Source organism: Pteropus vampyrus, unplaced genomic scaffold, assembly GCF_000151845.1.
Source record: "Pteropus vampyrus isolate Shadow unplaced genomic scaffold, Pvam_2.0 Scaffold135, whole genome shotgun sequence".
Taxonomy (NCBI): Eukaryota; Metazoa; Chordata; class Mammalia; order Chiroptera; family Pteropodidae; genus Pteropus; species Pteropus vampyrus.
The window spans coordinates 767316-787859 of record NW_011888916.1 but is presented as its reverse complement, the minus strand read 5'-3'; the positions used below and the strand labels follow the sequence as shown (position 1 = coordinate 787859).

Below are 20544 nucleotides of genomic sequence, written 5' to 3'. Positions count from 1 at the left end.
TACCTCTAAGGAGACTCAGGCTCATGAACAGGAGTTGAAGAACTCAGATCTGTTCATCAGATCTTACTGAGAAGGCTGGGGTGCCTGAGAGGCAGCCCAGGTAGAACTGTGGCTGAGGAGACAGAAAGGGAGGTAAACCTGCAAAGGGAGGAGAGCAACCGCAGCGCAGGAGCTGTCCCTGGTCCTGACCGAGCTCTGACCACCCATACCGGTCAGGTACCAGAGGTGGGGAGTTACGGATACACAGACAACAAATTCCTCTTCCTCTGGGGTCTGGGATGCCTCCTCCCACACATGCTCAGCCCCACTTTCCATACCTCTCCTCGACTATGTGCAAGTTTGGGTGCCTCCATAACCCCACACCAGAAACCCATCCTGGAACTCAAAGCCACTCTCCAATTCCTTCCTCCCAAATGGACCCAGCTCCATCTCACCTCCAGCTCAAGGCCTCAAGGCCTCTACCTTGGAAGCCTTCTATTTCCATTAGAAATAAAATTTCCTCCAAGTAGCCTTTCTTCATTGGTCCCATTTTCCTAGTTTAGTATGGTAACTATGGACTAGATCAGCCTTTGTTTAGACAGAACAAGGAAAGGCAGAATTAGGGGCCTAGTACTCAGCATTATTGATTAAATGCATTCATGAACATTGGGACTAATTTAATAAGGGAGTGGCAATACTACTGCAATCCCCACTCCACCCCAAGGGCAATGGCAGTATTCTGAATGGCTCCAGCCTAGGAGCAGCTTGCTCCAGCAGTACCCCTTCCACCTAACAAGCCAGAAGTTGGCTCCGCCATTCCCTACCAAGGCTTGGGTCCAAGCACCCTCCTATCCTTCCTCCAGGCCTTCTGGGGTCACCCAGTTAGGTGGTGGTGGCAGCAGAAAGGAAGCAGAGACAACAGTGCAGTGAGGGTCCAGGTTTACTCTTTGGGAATAGGGAGGGGTGACGAGGAGGTATGGGTGGGACGGAAGCGCCCCTCAGTAGTCAGCTGTGTAATCTGTGCCATGTAGCCCCCTGCACAGCAGTGTGAACTCCTTCACCATTTCCTTCACCCGCCTCTTGTTCACTCGCTCACTGAAGGAGATAAAGGAGAGCAGGTTAGCACCATCCATACTACCTCCCCCTCCTCCTCCAGACCTGAGCCCAGGCCCCGCCAGCTCTGCTCACCGAAGGATCTGCTGGCTGAAGGTGTCCTTCTGTTCAGGGCTGAGGCGGGCAGAGGGAAAACCAGGTGGCTGCAGTGCCTCCTTGATCCACATGCTCAGGAGGCTGAAGCAGTGTTTGTTCAGAGCAAACAGGATGTCGGCAAAGCAATCCATGAGGCTGCGGGAGGCCTGGCCCCCAATGGCCTGAGGAAGATGGGTTCTCAGCACACAAGGGCCTTGCTCCTCCACAGCAAGCACACCAAGCCATGCCCCACCTCCACAGACAGTTCCTTAGCCGAACTGCACATGACAGGTGAGAACTGCTTTTTGAGACCCAGCTGATCCTCACAGAAACCCTGACAACTTACAACCATTTAAATGAGGAAGCAACAGAATCAGAGAGTTTAGGAAACCAAAAGCTCAAGATTCCCAACAGGGCAGTTACCTCAGCAGTGAGGGCCACCACACTCCCACCAAGTCCCGACCTGCTCCATCTCACCTCCAGTACTGCTATGAGCAGCATACGGCCGTCCTCCTGTACTACCTTTCCCACCGGTTCTACTTCTCCACATCGAGGCAGTAGCTCTGTCTGCAGAGGATGGAGAGGACTTTCAGCCCCGGCTCCTTCCCCCCTCACCCTAGAGTCAAGACCTGCATACCACACCCCAGTCTCTGGAGCCCTAGGCAGGACAGGGCTGGGTTTAGGGGTGGTGGGGGTTCAGGGTTCAACATGGGACTCACAAAGAAGCCACAGGAGGCCTTGACAGTAGGTGCCTCAGGGAACTTGAGGGCCAGCACAGCTGTGGGAGAGGCAGAGGCAGATCAGATGGGGCCTAAAGATCCTCCCGAGGGGGCCCCAGGCCCACCTGTCCACCTGGCCCCACTTACCACACTGGAATACAGCTTTGACGTCCAACCGTTCACACAGGAACAAGTCTGGCTTCCGCTTCAGAGCCTGCAGGAGGTGGAGCTGGTAAGCCCAGCCCCAGCCAGTTCCAAGGACCATCCCTCCCACTCACCTGCCACCCCAGGCCCCAGTTTCACGCATCACAGGTGGAGGCTGCCAAAACCAGCTACCTGGCCATCTCTGGGGGACCCAGACCACCCCAGAGTTCAGTAGGCCAGGAGAGGAGCAGCCAAGGGATGCTATGTACACGTATGTGTACATGAATATACAGGTGTATATGAGAGAGGTGGGGCGGGGGGGATTATAATGCAGAAAGCTTGGGTTCCAAGTCACTCCCTGAGCAAACACCTTGCCCTCTCCCATATATCAGTGCCAGATCTCCTGCAGGCTCGAGGTAGCCAGCAGTGACTTCGCTTCGATTCACAGAGAGAGTTGAGGCCCCCTGTATTTATTAACAGGGCAGCAGGAAGAAGAAATGGCAGCTGAACATGGAACACAGTCCAATAGCCCCCTCCCATGTCCCACCTGCATTCTTTAGACACCCTCCAGTTCAGGAAGAGGAAAAGTAGGGTAGGAGCCTTGGAGCCATGGCCCCACCTTTTGTCCAGGTCACCCTGTGTCCAGGCCCAGCTCAGGAGCCATGTTGCCATGTGGGGGGAAAAGATGGAGTACAAGGGGCAGAGAGCCCACCCCAAGTGGTATCAGGACATGACTGGCACATCCTCAGGTCACAGGAGATGCTCTGCACAGCTCCGGCAGCCATCAAACACTGCTGTTCACCAGCAGCCCCCCAACGCATACCAAATAGACTCCTAACCCTCCAGCCCCTCACATACCTTCCATTCCACATGTTCACTCATTTGCAAACACCCCCACATGCACCCTCACTTCAAACACCCTACTTACCCTCAAACACACTTCTATCACATCCCATACACAGGCTCCCACATTTGCACCACACTCTCACTACATAGTCATACACCCGAACCTCCCCACATCCCAAAACCATGTCCATACCCACACCTTCAATCTACCCAGTCCTCCAGCACATGTACTCTCCCAGCACACCCATCTACAAACACACTCAAATACCTTGCCCCCAAAGATGCACCCTCACAGTTACCCCCAACACATTCATCCAGGCCCAGAATGCACTCTCTAGTCCCCCCTCCTTTCACTCTGCCCCCCAACTAAAGTTCCAAGAGACTAAGAACTGTGCCTGCTTTTGCTCACCATTATGTCCTCGGCATCTAGCAGAGTACCAAGCATGTATTGTATACTCAATAAATATTTATGAAATGATTAAGAAACATATTATTTACCTTAACTTGCAGCACCCTTACAATGCATAGAAACCCCCTAATACCAGAACTCCCATCATATTAACACCATATTCCCACAACCCAACACATATATCTTCTAAAACATACATACTCCAGTACAGACATACTGATACCACAATATATCCTCCTGTCCTCTGTAATACACATTTCCGCAGCCCACCATGCACACGCCTCAAACACATATGAACATTCAAAATCCATCAATGCCTAACACACATCAACATAAAACATGCAGCAATACAAATGTCCACACTTCAACTACACATGTATCTAACACCCAACACAATACACATACTATTTACAGCAGTTACATGATTTCTCTTCCTTTCCCAAACCAAACTCAAAACACAAAGTAAGGTCCAACACACTTAAACACACACCAAACACAAACACATCCTAACACAGTCTCACAATAGAGCCAGCACCCACCTCCCTGCAGCAGCACAACCTGTCCAACAGCCCAACTCTGGGTTCCACGGCAGCACATTCATTTCAGCCCTTCCCTTCAGAGCTCCTCCCAGTCTACCTCTCAAGAGCTGGCTGGGGGCACTGAGGCAGGTAGTTCCCGGCAGGAGCACGGGGACAATGAACCCCAGGCCCTTCAACTCCAGTCCTACCCCTGAACTTCTTGGGTACCCCAGCCGCACAGGAGCTGCTGGGAAGTTACCACCCCCTCCATTCCCCACCCCCAGCAGGCCAGCCCAGCTTCCTCCCTTTGGGATCAGCCTCTCCCTGGTCTTTGTAGAAGACTGAGCTAGTTGAGGCAAAGGGGCACTAAAGGAGGATGTTGGGTTGTCAACTTCCACGGAAACAGATGAAGAAACTCTATTCAACTGAACAGAAAAAAAATTTGTCAACAGAAAGCTAAAAATAGGCTTAAATTGAATTTCAACATAAGAGAAAGAGAAAGAGAGAGAACAGAACGTGAATGAATAAAACTAAAACACACCTGTGCCAGGAGTTGCATAAATGAATCAACAATATCAGGATGATCCCTGGGCCCTAAAATATAATAAAGATGGAACTTAAGAAAAAATTATACAAACAGCAACTCAACCTCATATAGTTATGTGGGACTGAGAGCCTGCAGGGAGACAGCGTGGGGGCACATGAGCAGCAGGAAGCAAGATAAAGAAACAAAACATACAAAAACCATGAACTGGGAGAAGCCCAACAGAAAGAGACGGCAAAGTGAAGGACGGGCCTGCCCCAGCTCCCTCCCAAGGGGCCTACCACCTACTCCCCACTACTCCTCAGGTCCGTTCCCCAAGTGATCCTTTGGTGCTTGAGCAATGCTGGATCCCACATAGCTGAAGAAATAGCCCCCACACGCTTGCTGTGGCCTCCAGCAGGCTAGGGTGGCTCTACACTGCTTCCTAGCACATACCTCCCCATTACTAGCCATAGAAGATGGGAGGCTGGTTCTCAGTACCTACTTTGGAGGCCTTGCTGAAGGCTCTGAAACGGCCAGGGTATCAGGGCTTGAGCAGGTACCCTTTACTTCGATGGCCTTAGGGCTCTTGGTCTGGCCAAAGGAAAAAACCTATTGGGTCTGCTTAAACCAGAAGATTCCTTCTTGGGCAGGGCAGTGCCCAATATGCTGTGGAGATAGCCAGGAAAGCCACTGGTAGGGCCTAGGGAAGAAAACTGCATCATGAGGCCAAAAATAAAAGCCCCACCCAGCAAAGCCCCTCCACATGGACACAGACTCAGCAGAGAGCCAGGCACAGGGCTGAGGACCAGCTCCCACCATCAGGACACACAAAGAAAGAGGGAAACCAGTCAATGTGTCCCCCATGGTGCAGTTGGAGGGCAGAACCCAAGGAAGGGATGGCAACACTGGGACAGCATACAGGTAAGGGGGCCATCCTATCCAGCAAGACAACCAACAAGTCCAACAAATAGCATGTTGGACACTAGTCTGCCTCCAGTTCTGATGACGCCTATGGCAAGGACAAAGAATGAGCCTAGAGCTCCTGCCTGGGCCACACCACTCTCAGGAGGCGGCATTGCAGGAATATCTGCCTGAGACACCACTAAGGAGCTGTGTGATCTTGCGCAAGCCACAAACACTCAGTTTTCCCACTGTAAAGCAAATAATAATCTCTTCCCTGCTTCCTTCTCCAGGCTATGAGGAGGTACTGATAAAACCCGTCCCTTTCATATCTGAGCCCCGAGTTACTTGAGACCTGGAAAGTGAGGCCCACTGTTCCCCATGCCTGATTCCCACTACAGACAGCAGGTTTGACATTCAACTGCCAGCTGCCCTGCTAGCAGTGGGCCACACAGTAAGGAAGAAAGGTTCCGAGGACAGGGAGCCCTCACCCTCCTTTCTTTAACAGCTTCTGGTGCCTGCTCAATCCTGGCCTCATTGGGGGCACTGGGGATGCAGAGAGAAGAGATCCAGCCCTGCCCTTGAGGGGCTTAGTCTAGGGAAAGAGACAGACATGAAAGCTTATTTTCGAGTGTAACTGGTGCAGTATCAACAGTGGTACATGATGCAGTTTGGGCACAAAGGTAGAAGTACCTGATTGTGCCTCAGAGAAGCTTCTGAGGAATGATGCATGGGTAAGGCAAGAAGGAGTGAGCTTACCCAGTAAAGGGTGTAGGGCATTCCAGTTAGAGGAGCAAGGCACAGGGATCAAATGGGACATGGTCATGGAAAAGTCGGTGTGGCTGGACTGCTAGAGTCATGGGGTCACTGGCAGGAGAGGACACTGAGAGGTATGCAGGAGCTCCATCATGCAGGTAGGAGTGGGATGATAACCTGAGGGCAACGGGGAGCAATGAAAGGGTTTTAAGCCAGAGAGGGAAAATGTTCAGATTTGTGTTTTATAAAGAACATTATAGCTTCAGGGTACAGAATAGACTGGAAAGAAGGGCTGATGTCAGGAAAATCAGTTAGAAAGTTGTTGAGGTAATCCAGACACCCCACACTGAGACTGTGGCTATGGAGGGTAGATAGAAGTGGGCGGATTGTGGGACAATCAGTAGCCAGGACCACCAGGACTTGTCTCTGACTAGGAATAAGTGAGAGAAATGGAGTTAAGGATGACCACACCTGGGTTTCTGGCTTAGGTTTCTTCCCACTTTGGACCTACCAATAGTTCACCAGAGCAGAGGCCAACGTCATGGGACCAGACACTGAGGACATAAGCAGACAGCACTCTGGCTCAGCTGAGATGCCTGGCGAGCCTCAAATCTGCAACCACGAATCCAAGCAAGACTCATGAGGCTGGCAGAGCAGTGCTGTTTCATTTCCGAGTTGGAAGGCTGGGTTAGACAGAAGGAGAAGCCTGCAGCCCCCTGCTCCTAACTCTTTCAGGCAAAGGGCCACAGTGAATGGGGGGCTAGGACCGCAGCCAAAAGCTTTTGGCCTGGAAAGGAATAAATCTCGATGCAGGGAAAGGAACAAGCACTCACTGAGTACTTTGTGTGCAAAAACCCCAAGCAAGAGGTCCAAAAGATGTTACTTTAATGCCTATAACAATCTTATCAAGTAATAAATCTCCATTTCACAGATATGGAAACGAAGGCTCCCCAAAGGTAAGTGACTTGCCCAAGGTCACACAACTAGTTGGTGGTGATGAGCTTAGAATCTAGGTGTATCTGACTTCAAAGCCCATGCTCTTTCTACTTTTCATTATATCCCAAAGAAAAGGAGCCAGCCTGGTACCCCAAGTCCCTCAGAGCTTCTGACCCCACCTTCCCCAACATCCAGACTGGCCCTGAGCCCAGCAGGTCAGTAGAAGACATCATTCACTCTCTTATCCACTTCAACCTAAGGTGTCAACTATTTGTAAGGTGACAATTATGCTGTGCTTAAGTTTCCCATAAGTTTCCCATCAAGTTCCATGTGCAACTCAGGGGACAGAGGAGAATAGAATGGGCAGCTTTGGCTCCCCAACTGGAGAAGCAGAGGCAGTGGCAGCGGCGGCAGCGGCAGAGACCCTGGTCAGGACCTACCTTGCTGGAAGAGAGTGAGTGTGACGGAGGTGACGAGCAGGAAGAGGGCCTCAATTGGGGGAAAGTGGGCAGGCTCATGAGCAAAGATGTGGACCAGCTACAACAAAGCAGGGAATTCTGGTCAGCTGTGGCCCTGTCTCACCAAGACTGGCCAGCAGCCCTGGAATGCAGGTGAGGACCCCTGGCGGGGCAGCCATCCAACCCCCTCCACCCACCTACCCCATCCCTGGGTCAGATCTCTGAGTAGGATGAAATCTACAACAATGCTGTTCCAATCAGAAGGCCCACCTGCCGAGTGAGGTCAAGAGCAGAGGCCTGGGGGATGGTGCTGTACATCCGACCCAGCATCTCACACAGCTGTGGCACCATGGGGGCAAAGTCATCTAGCAGCGTCTTAACAGACTTCTCAAAGATAGCGCACACCGCCTTGGAAAGAAAGCAAAGGGGCCCATGAAATAGAAAACAATATTGTATTATAATCATCAAATTAGCTTAAAAACTAGATCTTAATTATACTAACCACTAAAAAGAAATTATAAGGTGATAGAGGTGCTAACTATAGGTCTAATGGCAACCGTATTATAATACATAAATGTATCAAATCAATATGTTATATACCTTAAATTTACACAATGCTATATGTCAAATATATTTCAATTGAAAAAAAAAGAAAAAAAGAAAGCAAAGGGCCCTGGTCAGCGGGTCACAATCAGCTGGAACAGAACTGAGGATGCCTAACAAGGGGCCCTTACCTATAAGCCTCGCCAGACTCTGCAAACCAAGGAAGGTAAACAAACTTGACCCTGACCCTGAAAGGCAGGAGGCAAAAAGGCCCTTCTCAGAGCGGCACAGGATGGAACTTTATAACTCAACTCTTGCTACTTACATCTCCATCATTTCTTCTCAGGGAGCAGCAACAGCAACAAAATCCTGAATTGAAGAGACCAAAGGCAGGTCTCTGATGCTAAAGTGGATCCCTGACTGTCACTCAGCCCCAACATCATAGTCCTTTGGTTGAGTGCTTCTTGTGATACTGGGAAGTTCTGAATGTCTTCTTAAAAGATTCCTTGTATCTATGGGACAGGATTCACCTCCTTTATTTCCTCCAGACCACTGCAAGCTTAAGTGGGACAGCAACACTTTTCTTTTGCTCCACCTCTGAGCAAAGTCACCATGAGGCAGAGAGCAAGGGTCAGGGCTCACCTCCACCACCTGGGCATCATTCAGCCATTTGCTCAGCACCTTCTGGATAAGCTGGAAGACCTGCTGCAGCACCACCACCACCTAGAGACACAGGGAGAAGATATCCCCACCACTGTCACTAACCTGAAAAGGACCTATTAGTAAGAAGTAGGCCAGGAGTTCAAACCTATCACCCCAGACTGTGTGTGGAGGACTCAGTGCATGGGACCCTGGGGGAAGACTGTTTGCTGAATACCCCCATGAGTGAGAGAGGATATCCTGAATTCTAGGGATCCTCTCAGAAGCCTCAAACTGCAAAGCAGGGATATTATGAGTGCTTCATAAGATTATTAAAACTTTGAAACTTTCAAAAAAAAAAAATCACTCCCTCTCCAGTTTTGCTTAGTAAAACTCTTAGTGCCAAAAGCCTATGGGCTAGCCCCTGAAGCAGAGATGCTATCTCATCCAGATAGGCTTAAGGTAGACATCTCCCAAAGGATGCATAGATAAAGGCAGCTTATGGAGGAGCAGAGAGCAGACCGAAGTCCTGGTTGCTGAGGGAAGGCAGGATGACGACTACCATAAAAAGAGAAGGGGTTCTGCAGGAGAGGTTTGGTTTGGAGCCTAAAGGGTAACTGAAACTGGGGTGGGAAGTTGAGCAGAGAGGCCAGGATACTGTGGCTCCTTTTCTCCAGGAGAAACACTGAAGGAGGTACTGGGAACAATGATCAAAGCAGTCTCTCATATTTGTACAAAACTTCACAGTATGCAAAGTATTTTCACTCAAGACTACATAATCACATCACTTAGCGGTTGAAGGATAATGTCAGTGTCCCCCATGGGGTGGAGGAACCACAGTGGCATCACCCTGGTCAGGCTGGGGACAAAGACAATACCATCCATAGGGTGAGACAATGACATCACTCCCCACAGAGTGGGGGGCAATGATAAGATCATTCACAGAGTGTGGACCAAATGCATCATGCTCCAGGGGAACAATAACAATATTACCCATAAAATCAAGGGTGACAATGACATTCCTACGGGATTGGGGGGTAGGGGCAATGACAATATCACCCACAGGGTTGGGTCCCTGTGGCACTGGCAGCTTCCGGAGCTCAGAGCCTTCATGATCATCCTCATGATGACTGACGTCCAATGTGGTGAAGAGGTTGGAGAGAAGCCCCAAGATGTGGACAATGGCCAGCTTGTTGGAGGGATTAGGCTATGGAGAGAAGAGAACCAAGTTCTGGATCTCGCAGCACCAGCTTGGCCCCCAGCCCCAACCCTGACCGCCAGCTCCAGCCCCACTCCTCAGCAGCCACAGCCCACATGAAGGGGAGCTCCAGAGTCCCACCCTTGCTCCTCCCTAGCCACACACACCCCACCTCACTTACTATCTCTTCTGCCAGCTTCTCCAGCTGCTGGATATAGGGCGAGATGAGTGAGTGCAGGTTCTTAAGGATCTCCTCCACCTGCAAGGCTGACAGCAGGAAGCCGAGTGCTTGCATCAGCCACATACATTGGCTTGTCTGTGGGACAAAACATGGAGGGTCAACCTTGGACATATCTGGTTGTGGGTGGGAAGAATTAACTCACTGGGGAAGCTTCCAAGAACACAGTATAATGGACAAGACAGAAGATAGGATTCCTGTGGGTTCCTATTATATCCCCAAGGAGCTTCCTAGAAAGTTTTGAGCTCACCTTGTGGATCTGTTTCATCAGCACATCCTGGGGATAAAAAGAAAGAATGTGGTATCAGAGTTGCACAGAGTGTACCTTGAGGTCCAGCTCCACCCAGGGCCCCTACATACCTGGGAGACAGCCACGATGTTGGCGGCATAAGGCGGCAGGTCATACTTGCATTCTCGGCAGATCTTTTTGAGGGTGGACACAGAAGAGACAGAGAGTTCAGGATTGCCTAGAGCGTGAAGTACGAGGGGCAGAACACTGTTGATCATGACGGGGTGGTCGGCCAGCCATTCAGACAGAGCTCCTGGTGGAAGAAGAGAGAGGGGGTAATATCTGAAGCAGGTCATGACCCTGCAAGGCAGGTAGAGCTTCTGGGCAGGGTCAAGTTGCAGCCCCAGTACAGTGCACTGTTCATTCAGAGACTGAATGGGCAAATAGGCATGCATATTATCAAACATGATCCTTACAGCTGAGAAGCAGGAAGGAGTTACTCAGTAGAGGCCAAGCACTGCTATTCCATTGACAGTTAACTAGCCTTACTGAATTGCAGCTCAGTACACTGTAGGAGGGACCCCTAGCCAGCCAGCTGGCTGTAACGCTGACTGCACGTGTAGGCATGTGTGTCTCCCCTATTTTGGATAGCACCCAGCAGGCTGGCTGTGGCTGGGGATTGGTGCCTGTGGCTCTGGGAATGTGCTCATGGGTATGTGCCAGGTCTCACCAATGGTGAACATGACAGTATCCGCTAGCTGCACGTTGCTGATGCTGATCCGTGGGATGAGGCCAATAAGCCCAGGCACCACATCAGAATAGTTGACATCGATGGTCTCTGCGATGGATTGGAAGCCATAGAGCAGGGCCTCTGTGTGCTGGGGAAAGAAGATGCCACTGGCTTGGCTGAGGAGGTGGGTGTGACAGGTCTGGGAGGGCTGAGGGAATCAGGCTTGGAAGGTACCTGCCAGGAGTAGGGCTCCTCTGAGCTGGTGAGCAAACGGCCCAGTTTGTCATAGAGGTTGCTGAGCAGCTCGGCCCCCAGCATCTCATAGACATACATAAGTGTGTCTGAGATGTCCACCCTAAGAAGCAGATGAAGACCTTATACACTACCAGGATCCTGCTCTCAAGCCCAGGAGCCCACCCTGGTACCCTCACAACCCTGCAAAAGTGCCTAGAGAATAGAAAAAGGAGCCCCAGGATTCAGGAAGCCTAGCCTTGGGCCCCTCCCCTTATTGCCTTCATTATTTCAGGGCTGCATTCAGATCTAGGATTGGCCTGCTACCATCACCTGTAAATTCGGAACTGCTCCTTCTCATCTGAGGACCAGAATCCATATTCCTCATCAGAAGGGAACTGGGCCTTGTGCAGAAGCACATCCACCAGCTGAAAGTAGACTGGCCGGTACACCTGCTGGTACACAGCCTGCTTCTCTGCCTCAAAGGACAGAATGTCATCCTGAGAGAGCCAGGGAAGAGTGTTAGCTACCTCGCCAGGCGTCACAGAAGCCCATTCTTCTATCGTGACCCCATCCTACTGAAGGTCACTTGAACACACCTGTAGCGTGTACCAGAAGGTGAGGGTCAGGGAGCTGGTGGTCTCATTGACAGGATAGTGGCCAGGGATGCCCGTGCAGAACATGATCATGTTGACAAGGGCCAGGAAGCTCTGCCAGTGCTCCACCTGGTCCAGCAGGGCCCTGTAGGGAGGAGATAAAGTAAGGTCACACCACCTCTTAGAGGGCCCTGCTATCCCACCCCCAGCTGCCCCACTCCTCACCGGGAGTGGTTCTCGCCCAGGGCCACAGCAATGCGACAAATGCCATGGGAGGTCTCCATGTCCCCATTCTGTACTGCCTGTCGCAGTTGATCCTGTAGTCCCAGTACCAGCGGGATGAGTTTCAGGAGTGTGTTCACATACCTGGAGATATAAGAAGAGGAGATCCATCACAGCTGTCTGCCCATCCCTCACCATCTTTGAAAGAAAGGAACATTCTCCCTGTCTTCCATCAAAGCCCCCCTCCCTGCATCAAATCCAAAGCAAAAAAGAGGTCAGAGCCCACATAGCAGCTTTGACGCTGACCACACTAGGAAGAACCTTATGTCAGAGACTTCCAGGAGAACTCTGGAAAGAAAACAGAAGGTCTGTTATGGGTTGAAGTGTCTTCCAATTGGACCTAGAGATGATGCTGGAATGCGTTAAGACTTTTGGGGAGACTGGAATGAGGTAAATGTATTTTGCATGTGGGAAGGACATAAATTTTGGGGAGCCAGATGGCAGATTGTTATGGGTTGAATTGTGTCCTCCCCCAAAAAGACATATTGGATTCTTAACCTCTACTACCTCACAATGTGACCTTACTTGGAAATAGGATTATTGCAGACCAGGTCATAGAGTAGGGGGACCCCTAATACAATATGACTGATGTCTTTATAAGAAGATATCCACGTGAAGACAGAAAAACCTACAGAGAGAATGACATGTGATGACAAAGGCAAAGATTGGAGTTATACAGCTGCATGCCAAGGAACACCAAAGATTGCCAGCAAACCACCAGAAGCTAGGAAGAGGCATGGAAAGATTTTCCTACAAGTTTCAGAGGGAGCCGACACCTTGACTTCAGACCTCTAGCCTCCACAATTGTGAGGCAATAAATTTCTGTTGTTTAAAGCTACCCAGTATGTGGTACTTTAGAAAGCGAATAGATACTGTTTAGGGAGACTGAACGAGGATGAGAGACAGAAAAGTTAACACAGGCTCAGGAGCCCTGTTAAAGACTTTAGAAGGCAGCAATAGCTCCTAAGAGCATCAATCTCCACCTTCCACTTCACCGCCCCCACCGAATCCTAACTCCAGAGGGTGCTGCCTGGAGACAGCTGGGACAGTTTCAGTCTCACGCCCTGACACAGGCTGTACCACCAGACAATGGGCACCTTCAGGCCAGCCTCTGGCACAAAGAGCAGGGACAGGGCCAAGGCCATGACCCGTGAGCTCCCCAGTAGCTGAGATGGGGGCAGGAAGTAGTACCCGACCCCCACAGCATCCCCAGTATATGTCAAAGCTCCCCCACACCTGCCAAAATTCATGTATGCAGTAGGTCCTCAATGAAAGTTCTTAATTTGTCTCATCTGCGCCTCATAATAAAATAAATCAAGGACGACATAGCCCAAAGAGTTCAGAGTATTACTCAAGGTCATACAACAACCTAGAGACAGGTCCCAGGTTGAGACAGCCCCTTATAGTGCTGTGGCTCTGCTTCTCTTTCAGGGTCCAACCTGAATTTCCCTAAAGTATCTATGAAGATCTCAGCCCATATCTCAAGTCCTAACTGATGGGAAACCCCAAGAGATTGTTTAATTCACCTTCTCTCCTCTCCCAGCCCCCAGTGAAAAGCTTTTCCAGGATTAAAAACATATTACAGAAAAAAAATTTTTTCAAAAGAGAGATGGCCAAGGCAAGAAGGAACAGCTGTGGAGGAGTGAGAAAAGGTCAACTTGAGTGCAAGCTTAGCCAAGGGGAGGGCCAATGTCAGGACACCTGGGTAAGGCAGTGGCTGGATGACCCAGGAGTGAAGAACCTTTGAAGGTGACTTTGTCAAGCCAAAGCTTTGGCTCCAGGCTGAGTGCAGCCCACCCATGGGGGAAACTCTTGCATAGATTTCCTACCACCTGGGCACCTGTGCCTGAGACCTGTGAGTGTATAGAACAGGCCTGAGGCCCCCAGAAGTTACTAGGTTTGGGGAAGGGAGATAAGAGAGGATGTTTTTAGGGCTATGGCTGAGACTGGGTTCAAGAGGGCTGATTCCTGTTGGTCAGCTTGAGCCGCTGGGACTCCTTGGCTGCCACTCACAGTGAGCTCAGCTCAGACCTGCAATTAGAGCTCCAGGAGCAGAGCTGAGAAAATGGGGAGAGTTGCTAAGCAACAAAGGGAGCCACAGCCAATGGGTGCTCAGGAGGCTGTGAGTTCCCTCACAGGCTTCTTGCTCACCCATTCTCATTAGTTCAGAGGAGAAGAGGCATCAGTTACCTGCCAAAGCCCTCGAGACTGGCTGCGCGGGTAAACCTGGGTGTATCCAAGGACACCCCACATCACCCACACACTGGCCCTGGCCAATTCCCCTTTGCCACCAACTGTCCGAGTCTAGCCAGCACTTGAGCTTCAGGCTGCCATGAAAGGCCTTGACCTGGGACTTAGTACCCACCTTAAGTTGGAAAACCTGGGAAAGCAGGGAAAAGGCATCATACTAACAGCTAATGCAATAATGATACTAAATATTACAACTGCCACTTATTGGAGTGCACAGGAACCACACTAAACCTTTCACAGACACTCTCTTATTTAATCCTCATACTAAAGTATTCTTTGTAGAATACCAGGAGCAGGCCCTGTGCACCTATTCGCTGGTGGCGCTTGCAGCTGCAGCATTTATCCTGAGATAACTCACGGATTATAGTCCTAACCTTACTCCCAAAGTTTGCCACAAAATAACTCGTTTTTATTATTATTTTCACATCGCTCTAGTATAGATCATAGTCTCTGGAAACAAATGACATCATTCTATTTATAGCATTCTGTTTTTAGTAGTGTATTTCCTTTTACAAAATACAGTAATTCTCAATCACTGAAATGTCAAATCCTAGCAAACGTAGCATTCCTACACGTGATGTTAACATCATTCTTGAACAGTTGTTAGAGTTATTTCATGAATCCGATTTATGTATACATTTCTGTTACATTAGGATTAGAGATAAGTTTTGTTTAGAAATAACTCCAAGAACAGTTTTTATATTTTCACATTGAAAACCAGTCAGATTTTCTTCAGCTTCAAAGAGTGTGTTTATGTAACATTAACGCTGTCAGCGAGCTGCACTTTTTCTTTCTAATCAGGAAATGGGTTAACCCATTAAAATTCTGTGAGGGTGACATGATCACACCCATTTTACTGATGAGGAAACTGAGGCATAAAAGTGGCTTACCCAAGGTCTCAAATCTAGTATGTGGACCATCTGGGATTCAAACTTGGATGTGATTAAAGCCAAGGCTAGAGTCATTAACGGCTCCCCCATGCCATCTCTTTCGGTGTTTTTTTCCCCTCCAACTCTGCCAACGGTTTCCCAAAGCCCTAGCTCTTAAATGTCAGTGTCACCCTGCTGTCCAATCTGGTTCTCACCAGGCTCTCTCATACCCTTCCCTTGCTTAGGCTCCTTCGTCTGTCTGAAACATCCTCCCCATATACATCACCTCCATCTGAATAACTTTTACACAGCCTTCAAAGCACAGTTCGGTTGTCTCCTCCCCTGGAAAGCCTTTCACAACCCATAGACTGGGTTAAATGCCTACTCTGGGCTCTTACAGTCCCCTGCTCTCTCCATTAAAGTATTCATCACACTGACTGTATTTGCCCATTCATGTATCTACTAAGTTATAAGCTTCTGACTTGCAGAAGTTAACCCATTCATCTTCTATGCTCCTACTGCTCAGCACAGGGCCCAATACACAAAAAGGTGCTCAACAAACATTTGCTGAACAAACACCTCACTACACTCACCTTCTTTCCAGTCCTTGAATGTACCACGATACTGTCCATCACAGGCCTTTGGACCTGCTGTAGTTCCTGAAGCCTGAGACGCTCCCTCTTCCCCCAACCTCTCCCACCCCTCTGTTCCTACCCCTCACCACTCAGGCAACTCCTACTTTTCATCTGTTCAAATATTGAATGCTACCAAGTGCTGCCAGGCACAATGTGACAAAATAAAATGACAGAGTGCCTGTCCCCACAGAGCTGAGAGACTAATGGGGAGACATACATTAATTTATAATGAAACCATGTTATGAGATAAGAAGGAAAAACACTGGAAGCTCTGAGATAAAATAATAGAGGAGATCAAACATAGTCTTAAAAATCATTGAGTACATAAAGTTTAAGCTTAGGAAAAGATGATACATCAAGTATACGCGATGATTCAGAGCCTGCAAGGAGCATGGGACATTCAAGGGACTGAAAAGACTGTGAGAGTAAAGAAAGCAGGGAGCATGGCACATGAGCCTGGAGATGTCATATTGTGCAGCATCTCTGTGAACCATGTTAAGGATTCTGAACTTTATCCTAAGAGCAGTGAGAAGCTACTGAAGGATTCTGAGCAGGAAGGAAAGATTAGATACTCATTTTCAAAAGATCACTATGGCTGCTGGGTAGACAATGAAGGGTACAAGAATAAAAATCAGGGGACTGGTGAGAAAGCTCTATAGTAATCTGGGGAGAAATAATGACAGCTTGGACTAGAGTGGTGGCAATGGAAATGGAAAAAAATAGATTTGCAATATGGTCAGGAGCAGAACAGCCAGAACTTGGTGACTGATTGGCCAAGAGAAAGAGAAGAATCAAATATTTTAATTGAATAATTCATTGGATGGTTAGTTGTTTAATGTCTGTCTCATTCTCTGTACCATAAGGACAGGGACCATGTCTTATTTGGTTCCTTGCTATATCTCCAGCATAGGACCAGGCACACATTGGTACTCAGTGCTTATTGAACAGATGGATAGATGGATGTGTGGCTGGCCAAGTAAACTGTCCCTCTCTGGGAAGGTGGGGACCAGCTCACCTCTGGGCATCAGGCTGTGAGATGGCATTGACAATGGCCTCCACACTGCTGTCGAAGAGCTCCGAGTCCTGTAGAGCAGCGAAGGCAGCCTGAATGAGCGCTTCACAATCTTGCAATGGCACCTCCAGCTGAACCCAGCTGGAAAAGCACTTGAGCACCTTCTGACGTACACAGCTGGGTGAGCTGGGCTGCTGTAGCAGCTGCTCCAGCAATGGGAAGACAGCCCCAAACTCCACTGCCAGGCTGGCCCGCACCAGGCCCTTGCGATATTGGGGCAGACGGCTGGTCTGAAATTCCTCAGGCAGCACTGTCAACAGCTCTAGCAGAGCCAGGCAACGGCCCTGGCCATCCACTGGCGAGTCCTCAGCCTGGAAGAGCCGTACCATATCTGCCACAGCACATGGCCAAGCATCAGGCATCATGCTGAGAGCCAGCGAGGCCAGTGCCACACACAGCCGAGTCAGTACAATCTTGGAACCACTGGCAAAGTGGGTGATCTGGGTGAAGAGCTGTGCCTTTAGACTTTCATACTGGTCAGTGGGGATGTCACTCCAGTAGCGAGAGATCTTGATGTGCAGGGCACTGGCCCCAAAGTACTGGATCTCAGGCACCTTGTCCGGCTGTAGAAGCTGCCAGCTGAAGTGCCAAGCCTGTGGGGAGACCTGGGCCTGCATCAGCCACTTCTGAGCCAGGTTCTTGTTCTCAATGTTGGGGTCGTAGTAGAGCTGGTGCAGCGCCTGTAGGACAGCACAGGACTGAGCAGGTGCTGGTCACTCTGGATCCTGCCAGAGCCCAGAAAAGAGGCCGTGATTTGGTCCTGCAAGACTGCTTTGTCTTTCTGACTGAGGAGTGGGGGCTGAGCAGGAAGGGAGAGCTCAGGGCTCTACAGTTTCCTGGGCTTGGGGTCCTGCCAATAACTTAAGAAGCTGAACTTTGCCCATGCTCTACCATATCCTCTTCTTATAGCACAACATTATGGGTTCAGCGAGAACCTCCATAAGAAAGCAAAAAAAAAAAAAAAAAAAAGGAGGCTGAGCTTGCCAAAGGGGAGGCACTTGAGGTAAAGGCAAGGCCCAGATGGAAGGAATGGCTCCATAGGGATGAAGCTAAGCCTGAGAAGAGCATAGAACAGCCTGAGCGACCCTGACCTTCCCCCAGGATATCCCTAGGTCACTCCAGATGCTGGCATCAAAGCCAGTGTGAAATATGAGCAGGACTAAGACTTTGCCAGGCAGGCCTATGGCAGAGACATACTAGAGAGAAGGGTGAGAACACCCTCAGAAAGCACATGTGAGGGTTTGAAAAGCTGGTCCAGAGAAATCTTGTGGCCCTGGCAAATGAGAGCCAAGAGCTCTCAACTAGCCAAATCCTCAGGGTCTCAATTCCATTGGGACTTTACACAGTTAAGAAAACAGAGGTTTATCTCCCTGGTAGCACATGGAATAGTACACCACCATGCCAACACTGCCCAGCCCTAGGGGGAAGAGTGAAGCCAGGATTCTGACCCCCTAAGCAGTCTCCATCCAAGTATGCTTAGCTTTATCTGTCCCCCTGACAGCCAGTTATGGCCACTGTCCCTGTTTGGCCCCTCAGGGATGCAGAAGCAGGCAGAAAATAGAAGCAGAAGGGATGCATCCTCACTATGTGGTAAGGCAAACATGGCTCATGAATAGCAAATGAATATCTGCAACCATTCCCCTATTTTCCAGCAAGGCAACTCAATCCCCCCATTTCTGCATTCCAGGCCTCTAGGGGCAGAACCCAGAAGAGAACCAGAAAAGCAGTTTTCAAAAAAGATGGACTGGGCAGTGCAGGAGTCTGGGAGGGTCATGGCAGAAAGCTATATGGGCAGGTGAGTAGGAAAGAACCTCGAGGGTGCCAGCAGGACCAGGCCCCTTGAACTCAGTACAAAACAAAGGGGTCTAGCCCTATTCCTTTCTGCCTCGGACTGGTCTGGTCTCCATCCAATAATGGAAGGACCCTTCTCTAAGGAAGAGTGAAAACATAACCCAGATTGTTTTAGTCCCAGATTATTTTCTGAGCCCCTGACTCAACAAAACAAGTCCAAGATGGTTCAGCATCAGTTTGGTTCCTGGGGATTGAGCTGCAGGTCTTCCTGGGTTCCTAGTTTCTTACTGCACTGCTCATGCAGTTCTCATTGAGCTGGAGAATAGTCAGTCCGGCTGGAGGTCTAAGCTATCAGCATTCTGGAGAGACCATCCCAAGACCCTAGAGTATCTATCTACAGAGGACCCAGGCCTAAGAAAAGCCAAAAATAGCCCATCGAAATGCTGTAACATTGCTGTCACGTCTGTCCAGAGAGACAGCAAATGCCAGGTGTCCTGGAGGCACCATCCCAGCAGACACCCAGCTCAGGCCTAGACTCCGGCATTAGTGTAAATCCCCAGAACTTCTGCTCTGTCACTGGAGTGCCCGCCCCAGGGCCCTCATACCTTCTCCACGTTCTCCACAGTGAAGTCCAAGGCTGGTGCTGCTCCAGCCCCTGCAGCCCCCGGCTGCTCCTCCCGCCGCTCCATCTTTGCTCCCTCCCCAGCAAGGAGGTGGACCCTGACCTATTTCCTGCCCCAGCCCCTTGGCTGCTGGCCCCCTGCTAGACCCCGGCTTGGGTACCCAGGGAGTGGTGGGATGACAGGAGACCCAGGGTAGGCATGGCTGCCGAGGCCTCCCCACCTCGGTTGGGGGTGTGTGAGGGGTGCCAGAAACCAAAAGGGGTGCTCTTAGGATGAGACCCAATGAGAAGGACTCCGAGGAGGGCGCCCTCAGTGAGTTCTCAGGAGGGGGTCCTAGTGGTAGCTCACGGCTCTGTTCTCAGAGTCTGTGAGGAAGAAGTCATAGGAGAGGGAGGCCTCTGGGGGAAACCGAGCCCTTGGCCCTTGAGGGGACTCCGGAGCGATAGCCTGTACCCACAACACCCTCGTCTGCGTGAGCTCCTGGGTCCTATGAGGAGGTCACGGGGGTGGGAGGTCACGGGGGAGAGAGCCCTTCGCGGGTTACGGAGGCGATCCAACGAAGCGCGGGAGTGCAGCTTCGACAGTCTGGGGCGAAGAGTCCGTAATGTTGAGGGGCTGTGGCAGGTTCCCTCCGCTCGGCCTGGCCCGTGCTCTTCTCACCGCCCGGCTCCAGCCCCACTACAGTCGCTGCCTCCGCCCCAGTGACTGACAGGAGAGCCGGCCCGGCCGGGACCGGGAGGGGATCTCAGCGAGGTGCGGGCTGCCCAGAGCGCCTGTCGCCGGCACAGCTGACTCAGGCGCCGTCCCTCCCACTCGCCTGACCTGGCCCGGCCCGGCCCGGCACAGCCCGGCACGGCCCAGCGGAACTGCGCAGAAACTCATTCCGGGTCTCTGGCCTTATCCTCGCGCCAGCCCGCGCGCTCCCGAGCAGGCGACGGAGCGGCGCTCCGATCGAGGCCCCCGCCGAGTCGAGGTCCTGCCGCACCGCACCCTGGGAAATGTAGTTCGTATTGAACCCAGCTGGTGGAAGGCACCTGGCGGCAGAGACATGGAGCACGTGGGCTGGTGACCCGCAGAGCTCCGCGAGCCCCAGGCTTACCGGGACCGACAGGCACTCCTAGTCAAACCAGCAGGGAGAGCTGTAGAGCTACTCCCTAAGACTGTGTGACTCTCAAGGGGAGGGTGGATGGAGGTGGGAAGGTGGGAGCCCGGACTGGAGGATAAGGGTGTGTGTGTGTG

General features: G+C 50.7%; 1 protein-coding gene across 3 annotated transcripts; it reads right to left on the bottom strand.

Moving 5' to 3' along the window:
* Positions 1–901: 901 nt before the first annotated feature.
* Positions 902–20186, bottom strand: IPO13 (importin 13). 3 transcript variants are annotated; one of them, XM_011367535.2, is made up of 20 exons: positions 19288–20185; positions 16835–17571; positions 12009–12149; positions 11787–11928; positions 11521–11687; positions 11191–11311; positions 10957–11104; positions 10358–10539; positions 10248–10274; positions 9941–10075; positions 9625–9768; positions 8565–8645; positions 7650–7787; positions 7362–7458; positions 4345–4397; positions 2034–2100; positions 1887–1945; positions 1645–1734; positions 1168–1349; positions 902–1074 (listed from the first exon to the last, which is right to left on the bottom strand). In XM_011367535.2, exons 1-20 carry the CDS (start codon positions 19369–19371, stop codon positions 978–980), a joined length of 2892 nt encoding a protein of 963 aa, XP_011365837.1. In that variant the 5' UTR covers positions 19372–20185; the 3' UTR covers positions 902–977. The 3 variants fall into 3 exon arrangements, with proteins under 3 accessions (XP_011365837.1, XP_023390744.1, XP_011365838.1); XM_023534976.1 differs by lacking the exon at positions 1887–1945 and having other exon boundaries at positions 19288–20186; XM_011367536.2 differs by lacking the exons at positions 902–1074; positions 1168–1349; positions 1645–1734; ... (1 more) ...; positions 2034–2100; positions 4345–4397 and adding an exon at positions 4416–6162 and having other exon boundaries at positions 19288–20186.
* Positions 20187–20544: the final 358 nt, after the last annotated feature.

Coding starts and splice junctions, on each gene's coding strand:
- IPO13 (XM_011367535.2), bottom strand. CDS start 19,371: ATGGAGCGGCGGGAGGAGCAGCCGGGGGCTGCAGGGGCTGGAGCAGCA. Junction 11,688..11,786: donor CCTTCTGGTACACGCTACAG/GTGTGTTCAAGT, acceptor TGGCTCTCTCAG/GATGACATTCTGTCCTTTGA. Junction 1,946..2,033: donor CAAAGCTGTATTCCAGTGTG/GTAAGTGGGGCC, acceptor CCTCTCCCACAG/CTGTGCTGGCCCTCAAGTTC.